The sequence below is a fragment of the Carassius gibelio genome, chromosome A5 (genome assembly GCF_023724105.1).
Source record: "Carassius gibelio isolate Cgi1373 ecotype wild population from Czech Republic chromosome A5, carGib1.2-hapl.c, whole genome shotgun sequence".
In the NCBI taxonomy this organism is placed as follows: domain Eukaryota; kingdom Metazoa; phylum Chordata; class Actinopteri; order Cypriniformes; family Cyprinidae; genus Carassius; species Carassius gibelio.
Genome location: NC_068375.1, coordinates 29,553,003 through 29,565,355, shown reverse-complemented (window position 1 = coordinate 29,565,355; position 12,353 = coordinate 29,553,003). Strand labels below are relative to the sequence as shown.

Sequence of the window (12,353 nt, the reverse complement as noted above, 5' to 3'; positions counted from 1 at the left end):
AAAATGGGAACGAGAAGAAAGCACGTAAAAAATTGAAAAGGTTATTGTGGCAGCAATATATGATACAATTTTTAAATTGACAGGACAGGAAGTAGTAAGTGCAGTTAGCATACTGCTACCACTTGACATTTTAGCACACACACACACAAACAACCACATGACAAACACAGTACAGCATTAAGATCCCTCAAAGCAATTTACAGGGCACATTAAAAGCCAAGCCTGTCTATAAAAGTAAACTATAGTTCAGTCTAATGAAGACTTGCCACCCTGGCAACATTAAACTTGACACATTAAACCATTTAGCTGTGCTTAAAAGTGTCCGAACACAACTTAAAAACTTCTAGTGGGTCAGTGGGTATAGCTGGTTCAAACAACCGCTTAAAATGCCCAACTTTGGCCAGATCACACAAGACCTGGTTCATTTGGGAGAGGACAGAAGACTCTCATGGCTGCTGGATGTTCCTAACAGTTACTCCCAGCAGGACTCACAATGAGGCTCTGGCTGACACTCAGAAAATGCAGCCAAACACACACACACATGCAGTCACAGAGCAAAGCAGCCAGAAACAGCACGCAAACACAGCTGAGACACGCGCTCACATAAATCACACGCTCACTCACACACACTTTTGCTTTCGCCATCTCACAATAGCCATCCATCCTGTTTCTCTTCTTTTGTCTTCTCCACTGTTTACTCTACTGACAGTGGGACATGATTTACAAACAGAGACAGTGGATCGAACTAGAAGAAGTCAAAGTCAGATGTGAACTATGGCCAGGGCAGGACATTAGTCGTGCGGTGGTCTCCTTGTGTGAGCCCGTATTAACATTAAAGGGCTCATATGATGCTGCTAAAACATTATTTGGTGTAATGAAATGTGTTTATGCGGTTTAAGGTTAAAAAAACACATTATTTTCCACATACTGTACATTATTGTTTCTCCTCTATGCCCCGCCTTCTGAAACGGGTCAGTTTTTACAAGGCTCATCCATCTGAAAAGCAAGGTGTGCTCTGATTGGCCAGCTATCCAGTGCGTTGTGATTGGTCGAATACCTCAAACGTGTGATGGAAATGTTTCACCCTTCAACATATTGTGTTGCCCTGTCCAGCCAGAGCGACAAGACATAAACATAAAACCCATTATAAATGTGATAAAAACATGATTTCTAGTTGTGTCCTCTTTTGAAAGGCCAAACAAAGTAGTTTCGCTTTCTCAATGAAACAGCATCACACACTGTGGCCTTGGGTTAGCGGAGACTGGAGGCCTAGAGTGAAAACTCATTTCAGTAACTTGACTATAGTTTGACGTTTTTTAATTTACACAAAGTTTTTTCACAGAGAAAGATTTCCCAACGCTGACAAAGAAACAAGCAGGGTATAGAGATTCCTTCTTCATAACTGTTTTTAGTTCTTTATTGGGATGTAACTAACATCACTATTGAGTCCTACCTTCTTCACACTGAGATCCGCTGTATCCAGGACAACATTTCCACTCCAGAGAGGTGATGGTGCGGTACACAACTTTATAGGATGGGCGGACCACAGTGCGATAGCTGCAACACACATACATCAAATGTAAGACAGTTGTATTACATTTTCACACAAAAAAACACTATAGAGTAATATAGAATTCACTCAGCAATGAAAATATTGGTGACACCTCTTTTCACAATAAAGATAGTATTGTAGCTTTCTCATTTTATAATATTATTTATTCAGTAAAAAAATATCATTATTTTATTATTAAAATATACTACAAAGACTTATGGTTATATTTTAGTCAGTTTCCACAAACATATTACACAACACAAATGTTTTCAACATTGATCATAATAAGAACTATTTATTGAGCTGAAAACAAGCATATTAGAAGGTTTTCTAAAGGATCATGTGACGGAAAATCAACTTTACAATCACTGGAATAAAACATTTTAAAATATATTAAAATAGAAAAACAGTATTTTTTTTTTTTTGTGAAATATTTCACACTATTTTTACAACTAATTGCTTTACAAAGAAAAGCAGCCTTGGTGAGCATAAGAGATGACTTTCCAAACATTAAAAAAAATATATACCAAACTCAAACTTTTTAACAGGAGCGGATACTTCAGAATCAGAAAGAGCTTTATTGCCAGGTATGTTTACACATACAAGGAATTTTTTTTTTTTTTTTTTTTTTTTTTGTGACAGAAGCTTCCACAGCACAATCAGATTACAATGACAAGACAGATAGTAAAAATAAGTAAATAGGAAATAATAATATAAAAAAAGATCAAAATAGTATTTTTGTGTACAGGTATAAAATGTACAAATGCATGGAAATGTGAATAAGAAGTATGGTGTGTAAAATAAATAAATGTATGAATAGCGTTGAGTATTATATGTTTATATACAAGTTAACTGTTCATGAGATCGATTGCCTGAGGGAAGAAACTATTCTTATGCATGGATGTTTTGGTGCTCATTGTTCTGTAGCGCCAACCAGACATCAACAGTTTAAAGAGGAAGTGGCCTGGATGTGAGGGGTCCAGAATGATTTTGGCGGCTCTTTTACTCACTCTGGATGAGTGCAGTTCTTGAGTGAACTGAGTGGGTAGGGTTGTACCAGTGATTTGCGCAGCAGTCCAGACAATCAGCTGCAATCTTCTAAGGTCTGATTTAGGTTTTATAGCTTAGCTAAACCAGACAGTTATAGAAGTGCAGAGGATGGATTCAATGACTGCAGAGTAAAAATGTATCAGCAGCTCCAGTGACAAATTTAATTTACTCAGCTAGTGAAGGAAGTGCAGCCTCTACTGGGACTTTTTGTCAATGGAGACTGTGGATCTCTCACTTCAGGTCCTGAGAGATAGTGGTGGCCAGGAACCTGAATGACTCCACCTTTGCCACAGTGCTGTTCATGATGGTGAGTGGGGGGAGTGCAGGGCTGATCCTCCTGAAGTTCACTATCATCTTCACTGTTTTAAGCATGTTCAGCTCCATGTTGTTATAACTGCACCATACAGCTAGCTCTTTAACCTCCTGTCTGTAAGCAGACTCGTCACCAACCTGGATGAGGCCTACAAGTGTGGTGTGATCTGCAAACTTCAGGAGCGTGACAGAGGGGTCTTTAGAGGTGCAGTCGCTGGTTTATAGGGAAACGAGCAGTGGTGAGAGCACACATCCTTGGGGGGTGTCAGTGCTGATGTTGCGGGTGCTGGATGAGAATTTTCCCAGCCTCAATAGCTGCTACCTGTCTGTCAGGAAGCTGGTTATCCACTGACAGATGGAGGTGGGCACAGAGAGCTGGGTTAATTTGGACAGGAGATAATGGTGGAGCATTTGAAGCAGGAAGGGTGCACAGCTCCAGTGTCCTGTTGAAGATCTGTGTGAAGATAGGGGCCAGCTGGTCAGCACAGGATTTCAAACAGGGTGGTGTAACTCCACCTGAGCCTGGAGATTTTCTTGTCTTTTGTTTCCTGAAGACCAGACTCACATCCCTTTCACAGACCCGAACAGCTGGAAGGGGTAGAGGAGGGTTGCTGAAGATATTAGCAGATCCAAGGAGAGAAGATCAGAATGGGTGTGACGTGACATGGCCTGACATGTGGCCAAGTATGGTGACCCATTCTCGGAATTAGTACTCTACATTTAACCCATCCTAAGTGCGCACACACAGCAGTGAACACACACACTGTGAACACACACCCGGAGCAGTGGGCAGCCATTTATATTGCGGCCCCCGGTGTGCAGTTGGGGGTTCGGTGCCTTCCTCAAATTCACCTCAGTCGTGGTATTGAAGGTGGAAGAGAGTGCTTTACATTTACTCCCCCCACCTAACAATCCCTGCCAGCTCGCTTCCCATGCTTGCATGTCTTAAAGCACTTGAGCAGTGCCGCTGCTCCGCCAACTGTCCAACAAAACACCATAATAGTCAAAAGTGGGTGAAATATTTGGTGATGTTTACTGCTGAATGTTCACCAATTCGTCCCTGATTAAACTGATTGCAGTAATATAGCTAAAAACAGGACAAACTAACAAAAACATTAAAGCAACTGTGCTCCAGACCGAGGCAGCCATCAACAGCGCCATTTTGTCTCATTTCTTACACACTTGCAGCATATTATGCATATTATGCAAAATTTTGGGGGTTTGTAAGATCTGTCAAATTAAAATTTTATAAGTGCAACATTAATATGAAACAGAGGTCCCTAAAATGATATAAAACACTTAGTGAGTGTGTGTTGATAATAAACTCACCTTCCTCCATTGCAACCCTGAGGCCACCTGCAGGTCTGATAGACCCTCTGGAGAATAGTGCCATTCTGCACCTGACAGGCCACTGTTTTAGTCACTGTCTGCGGACACCAGTTCCTAACAGAGAGAGAGAAAAAATTGAGAATTAGAGTAGAGCAATCTAACTGACCTCTATCCTGTACTGGATGGTTCTGATGACATAAGAATACTAACACACACAGACACACACACACCATAAAATGATCTAATCCAACTCCCACATACTGTAAAAGTGATCAATGTTTCATGGGACGCCCATCCTTCAACAGTCTAACCATCTTCTTTGAAAACTCTTTATGCTGTTTACGCAGGTTAAATGACCCGTATGCCCGGCAGGAGAGCCTTTTCAGCGCTGTTTACTTTGCGGTCTTTCTTTAGCAATACACATCCATCCATCTTTACTCTTTTCGCAGGACTACAAGCAGGGGGAAGATGTCCTGTGCGAGTGAGCGTGTGGGCTCCTCATCTAGATTTAAGACAGCTTTAAGAAACTTGAGCCAAAAACCAGAGCAGAGGCTTCTTTTGTGCTGCTTTTATCAGGGCTTCACTTCACATAGCTGGAAAAGACCAGAAACATTTTGAGCCACTCAAAAAGGGGGCTTAACATGAGGTCTTTATATAATATTGTATATATAGAGAGAGAGCGAAAGAGAGAGAGAGAGAGAGAGACAGAGAGAGAGCTAGAGAGAGAGGAGAGAGAGAGATAGAGAGAGAGATAGAGAGGAGAGAGAGAGTATATAGTGACATATATTGTGATATATATTGTGAACATTGCCTAAGAAAAATCACTGTGTGTGTTTATTTTTTCTGTTGTGTAACAGCCTACAAAATAATGCAAGGCAGTTTGATTTCACACTCTTGACAATTTTTTTAATAAATATTACAATTAGAAAAAATATTTAAATACATATAGTAAATATTAAAATATATGAAAATATTATTCTCTGAAACCATTTGTCAGAAAGATTAAAAAAATACTGATTTCATCTGATTTTCATACATGGGAATGAGAAAGACTATGTGTAATATCCACAATCCCACACAACATTCAAAGTCTGATTAAAGATCAATACTTTATTTATTTACAAGCGACTTAAAACATTTTTTTTTAAACCAGTATGCGTATTCCCTGGGAATTTAACCAACAATCTTTTGCACTACTAACGTAATGCTCAACCACTGACCCACAATACCTGGCATCCGAGTCTCAACATAATATATAATCATAAAAACCTATTGATTTTTTTCCCCACCCCTGTATATACATACATATAAAATCCTGGCAGCCCAGCTTTGTAACATAGAAGCTCACTCAAGGGTATACTGTTTCAGTCATGGTGCAAACAAAAAAAATGCAAACAAGAGAAACAAGCCTGGGAGTCAAAAATCATCTGGAATGTTTGCCACGGTAATCATTAAATGTGCCCTACATAATGTGGAACTTTCTAATTGGGAATCCAGTGGCAAATCCAGCCCTGATGAGAAGCAGACAAGAGGCAGGACAGAGGAGAGGAGAGGAGAGGAGAGGAGAGGAGAGGAGAGGAGAGGAGAGGAGAGGAGAGGAGAGGAGAGGAGAGGAGAGGGGGAAGGTAACACGGAGAACCAAAACAAAGTTGCTTGGCCCAAGCCCAGACTCTCGGCACATGCCAGAAGTCACAAAAGAATGGAATGAAAACGTGGGTTTGAAGAGCAACACCAATCAGATCTCTTTCCCCCCGAGCTCCCTCATGATTTTTACACAGAACGACTTGAAACAAAGAGCCATTGATAAGTTCACCTCAAACAGACCTTTGTATGAACCATTATGCCTCAAGTTGAGCAAACATAAGTAAAAGAGATGTGGAGCAGAATTCAAAGAGAGTTAATACACGTGGAACATATGGACGTCATTATATCTACTATACTTCAGTGGTTATTATCAATGGCTCAGCTTATGCATTGCTATGATCACACACCTGGAAAATAGGTCAGAGGACTGTTACATGCTCAATAATCAGCATCAATTACTGAAGGTTGTCTGTCTGTGGCATTGTGTGTTGATTGATGATATTATGAAAAGCCATGACGAGTCAGGATTGCAACTTCATCCTTGGAACACAGACTCAGAAAACACAATTTAATAGTAAATAATTCAAATATCTCCTTACTATTTCCCCCGTCACATTAATGGTAAAAACTTTTGCCGGTTCTTTGTTGCAAACATAAGCCTCTTGCATGTATTTGAACACAGAACTGTTCAGCTGTGCTGACGGCACGCACCATACATGCTGCTGATGCTGCTGCGGGACAATAAACACTGTTGAGTCACTCTTGACAGTCGTGGTAGCAGGGTCTTGTGTTGTTTCCACCAGCTCATCACTAATTGATGGATGTCTAAAATATAAAAGTAAGGAGAAGTATAAAACAGGGAGACCCGGCCCGCATCTGAATTTTGATGTCAAAATTGGCCCGAAGCCTGGCTCGAGGGGTGCAAAAAAGTCGGGGCCCGTAGTACTTGGGCTTAAATGCAGGGCTCTAGTGTCTGTTGTTGAACCACAGGGAGACTTTCAGAGTTGCAGAGACTGGCCCACAGAACAAGCTCTCAAATATTCCTGAAATTTCCAAAGCCTAAGCATTTTAGGTGGTTTGAGTCGAGGGAATAGAACTGGGGTGACCACAGGCTTTTCCGGTCACTACCTGCCCAACTGCTTCGGCCCAGCCAACAAACACACACAGGCTGAACTCACAAACACAGAAGTCTGGCCACAGCTCATAGATCATGAGGCTATTTCTGTGATCCGCTTGTTACTGAACCTAAAACTACAAATCATACACTTGTCCTTCTCTAGGAAACACAAAAATGCACATTCAAACTCTCCCATAAATACAACTATAAAAAAAATGTTTTTTTTAAATTCACTCCACATAATTTACCCAAGCAGGCCATGTTCCTACATCAATATCCTTTGTTGTCAGCAACCAAAACACACCCTTAAAATCAGAAGGCAAAGATTGGTTGAGAGAAATTCAATGTAAGTCGATTAAATGAAATAGAATGAAAACAGATTTAAAAAAATGCAAATCAATAAAATTCAATTAGATGCTCTTCAAAGCTTGAATACTCCATCCAAAAAAACAAACAAACAAACAAAATAATATGTGTTGTTTCAAAGAAGAATAAGTCATATGGCATTGTAATGACATGATGAGTAAATGATATCACATTATATTATATTCACAACACACTAAATCATGTAAATACACCTGAGCAAAAACTATCACATATATTTGCATCCATATTTCGCTGTGATTTCAGTGGCACTGAACCCCATTGCACTGATTCTGTCCATTTAGCATCATTTTAGCCTGCAAATCTGCTACATAAGGTGAACGGACACAGAAATGGGCTGAACTCACTCACAATAGAAGGAGACGTCCGAGCAATGGACAGATAAAGATCTAGAACGGCACAGCCATCACAACACAGTTCCCACACTACCCCCAATCGCAGTTTGGTGAACAGGGTGATTTGTTCGAGTCATTCACCCCCCTCTCGTCTCATCTGATCCAGACTTTGTCTGTACTTTGCCCAACTGTAATTTCAATGACCTCCTCTACTCTAAAATACAAATCTACCTAAAAACCATGCAAAATTACCTGTCCATTTTCAAACAGCATTCAGTGTATGACATTCTCTGAATCTTTGTGAGAACATTCTGGACACAGACCAGCTCCAAATGAACTAATGAGAAGATTTATAAGGAACATATAAAACATAGGCCTTTCAGTGGGAAATAAACCTTCACCCGCTCTCTGAAGAGAGAGATGGAGGAGCAGGCTAAACTCTGCTTTGGGTTAAAAGAGGAGGAGCAGTACACACAGACCATTATTCCTGTAATCTAACATCTCTCGTTCACAAAGCATTTATGAGGGCTCATTATGCAACCCACACTCTAATTCTTACTATGATAACAGTTCCACTTGTGGATAACAGTTGTGCCTTGAAAATAGTTCAGTAATGTGAGATATAAAGATTTTGCATTTTTCATAACAAATTATTTGACTTGGCTATATGTGATCCTGGACCACAAAACCAAGTCGCTGGGGTATATTTTTTGCAATAGCCAAAAAAACATTGTATGGGTCAAAATTATAGATTTTTCTTTTATGGCAAAAATCATTAGGATATTAAGTAAAGATATTAAGATATTTTGTAAATTTCCTACTGTGTGTGTGTATACATATATCAAAACTTAATTTTTGATTAGTAATATGCATTGATAAGAATTCATTTGGAAATCTTTAAAGATGATTTCCTGAGTATTTAGATTTTTTTGCACCCTCAAATTCCAGATTTTCAAATAGTTGAATCTCTGCCAAACATTGTCTGATCCTAATAAACTGTACATCAATGGAAAGCATATGATATATAAATCTAAATTGTGAAAAATTTACACTTTGTTGTCCAGGGTCACATATGGTTTTGTAAGGTTCACAGTGCTTCAACCCCCCCCCCCCCCAAAAAAAAAAAAATGCTTTTGGGTCAGTGTGAGCATGACAGCTCCAGTATGTTTTGCAACATTTAAAATACCAATCTACCACAGTAATATAGAGCAATTTTTTTTTTAAATAATTACACAAATCTATAAATAAATAAATTAGGCCTGACAAAATTTAGTGCAATTTAGACTAAATAAATAATAAACTTAATTAATTATGTTTAGAAATCACTACTGAGACTCTATACAATCCCTATAAAGAGTATACTGTGAATCGCTTTCAATAAAAGCATCTGGTAAATGATTACTTGCATACTTTTCTTTTCCTCACATACATACATAGGACCAGCAATGTAGGGCCCTATGAAATCCATTTTATTTTTTCCCAAATTCCATTTTATTTTTTTCAAAATTCATTTTTTTCAGTTTTAATTTTTCTCCACTCCTTTTTCATGGTTAAAATAAGTTGTATTAATCAAAAAGCAAGTCTAATTAATTAAAATCATAAAACTTCTATATTTTCACATCAATTTATTAAAAGTTTTACAAAACTTACATATTTATGGACTTATTGACACGAATTCATCTCTTTACAGTTCTGTGTATGAGATTAAGCTAGTTTTACTCTTTTTTTAGTGAGACAGAAGCTGAAATCACCACGAGCGTCACACACGCTTCCGTGTGTGTAATGAATGAAGCCGCGCTTCTGCTCCATTCATTAACACAGACACGCAGAACATGCAGGATTCATATTTAAATAGACTTTTCCAGTTTAAATGTTCCAATGTAAGTGCAATGACCAACTTTTGATTAATTCATTCAAAATTTGTCAAAAATTCCATGACATTCCATGTTAAACTGTAAATTTTGTTTTTATGACTGTATTCCGCGATACATCGCAGAAATCATAGGGCCCTAGAAATGTCATAAATCAGTGGTTCCCAACCCTGGTCCTGGAGGCACCCCTGCACTGCATATTTTGTATATCTCCTTTCTCTGACACACAAATTTCAGATCTTGGAGTTTCTACTAATGAGCCGATGACCTGAATCAGGTGTGTTTGATTAAGGATTCATCTCCAGGACAAGGGTTGGGAACAACTGTCATAAATAGCTATGCATAGCAGAGACTGTAAGGGAGAGATAACTCAAATCACAAAGGGATGGCAGGAATCACACAGAGCTGGGCTGAGTGCAGCTCAGCACGCTGCAAGCGGCAAACAAGCCAAGGCCATTAAATAAAATCAGCAAAACGCACACATGCATACATTACAATCCAGAGGAAAGATCGTGGAACTGTCTCTTTTCAGACAAAAGGAAAAGCATGCTAGCTTTCAACACACAATGAATGAGAAGCAAATGTTGACTCCAGAAATATAGCACATACTACAAAGATTATCGACTCTGGAGGCAAATAAATTAAGTTTGAACAAGAAGACAATGGAAAACTTTGGCAGCTGGAGCGAGGGGTGGAAAGAGAGCATTTCATCATCGGGTCAGTAATGAAGCCCTCCTGGGATGCACTGGGGGGGGGTAAAATAACCCAATTAGGCCGCACTCATGACATCCAATAAAGCAGTGTGGGATGAATAAGATTAATGGGCTGCTGAAAGAAAGCATCAAGAAGTACTAAAAGAGAAAAAAGACAGAAAGAACAAAAAAGAAAAGCAGAAATGAGCAGGAAACCCTCTTCTGTCCCTGAGATTTGCTCAAGAATGGTTGCGAGGGCAGGTCAAAGGCCATGTTGGGAGACAGTCCTTCTCCAGGGTCGGATTTAAGGACCAGCCTCACAGGATAAACAGCCCTGAAGCGGATGCTATGGATGAGTGAATGCACACAGAGAAACACCCATAGATCATGACCATGATCGGTGCATATTTCCCTAAGTATCTCTATCCTCACAGTGAAACCGATTCCTTGACTGATTGATCTTAGTTTCATGTGATGATGTTGAGTTATATCTGACAAAATGTGAGAGTGCTGCAGCATTTGTTTTGATTAGAAGATTTGATTAGAAGATTTAGAACATTATTCACTGACATTTCAATCTTATTTTCATACATTTTCACTTTATATAATTAAATAAAAAGAATATTTTGTATTTCCAAAAACATTTCTTAATAAAAAAAATGTTTTCTTAAGATTATTCTGAAGTCAAAACTTAAGAGGAATCTGTATTCCTGAAAAGAACCATTGCAAATAACCTTGTATTGTTAAGATAACCTCTAACAATACTATAAAGTAATACCACTGAGTATTCATGTCATGATTATGCATGATGTGATTTTTTTTAATTAGTGTTTTTTGAAAAGGAAATCTTTGAGAACCACCACACAGTCATATAACGCCAAAGCCTGACATTTTCTTCTTAAGAATATTTTTTTTTCTAAAAAAAAAAGAAAAAAAAAAAAAGCTTAAAATCTCATGAATTTTTTTTAAGAATGACATTTACAAACTTCAGATAATTTATATTAAATTCTTTAACTTCTTTCTTGAGAAAAAAACTAATCTAACAAATATTTCCTCTGCCTTTTTTACAATTTGCAATACACTTACAATGCAGAAGAGAAAAACAAATAAAGTAAACAAAAATATAGGCCCTATTTTATGTGTATAACCCACAGAGCAACACTTAAGCATCAAAGAGCCACTGCTTTCGTGAAGGCAGAATGAGGGTAGAGGTGGAGGTATGCTGGATGAAGTTGATGGGTCAGCAGTTGAAGGTCCCTATGGGGCCCCAAGTCTCACACTCCCACCCTGAGCGCTGCTCTCCAGGACCGTGAAGCCGAGCAGAACAGGAAATAGCTGCTGACTTAACCCCCAACTGCACTCGGCCTCTAATTAGACAGATATTATTAAGGGGCTTTTCTCAGGACATTTACATTTCAGGCATTGTCTTGGCTATGTGCAAAATGGATTAGGTTCAGGTTTAGGATGTGGATGGGGTTAATTATGATTTATGACAAAGATTCATATGCCAGTTCACCCTCTCCCAGTGATGCTTTAGAAAGCAGAATAAACCTTTCCTCTGTGCTCTAGTGAGGGAAACGAAATTATGCAGGCATCTATACAGTACGTCGACATGCAGTTTTAACTGATATACAGTTAGATTCTGTGTAGCTGAACTAAGGTATAAAGTATACACAACATAAAGTGTAATCAAATACTTGGATTAAATACGTTGTGCATCTTTCAAAGCAATAGCACAACGCCAAGGCCAGCTGTTGTCTGATTACCGTGTATAAATGCTGCACAAAGCCAAGCCACAATTACATTTTGTAGGTCTGTCAGTCAGACGTCACAATGTTAGTCAGACACAGCATTTATATATAAACAAGAAAATTCAAAGCATTTAAATCTTCTTGAGTATTTCAAATTGTTTTTAAAACTATAAACAGCTATACAGCACATCTCAGTAATCAGTGCTGTCAGTAATCAAAAATGTCTGTGACCTCTCCTTAGCATCATCAGACAGCAGTGCAATAAACTTCCCTCTCACAGCATGCAGACGACGCAGCTGCATGTGTTTAGTAAACACCGTCTGTTTCATCAGTCAGTGATAGGACTGATAGGAGGAGAGGGTGAGAGAGCAAACCA

The 12,353-nt window shown here is 38.8% G+C and overlaps 1 protein-coding gene across 4 annotated transcripts in view; it reads right to left on the bottom strand.

The window, feature by feature from the left end:
• Positions 1-12,353, bottom strand: part of LOC128010936 (EMI domain-containing protein 1-like) — a 54,403-nt gene that overhangs the window by 40,336 nt on the left and 1,714 nt on the right. For all 4 annotated transcript variants that reach the window (XR_008182456.1, XR_008182457.1, XM_052593051.1 and 1 more), the window contains exons 2-3: positions 4,244-4,357; positions 1,454-1,557 (exon numbers count right to left, since the gene is read on the bottom strand). Coding sequence is in view for 2 of the 4 variants with exons in the window: in XM_052593051.1 (XP_052449011.1) it covers positions 1,454-1,557; positions 4,244-4,357 (218 nt within the window). In the remaining 2 variants the exon portion in view is untranslated. The remainder of the gene's footprint in view (positions 1-1,453; positions 1,558-4,243; positions 4,358-12,353) is intronic.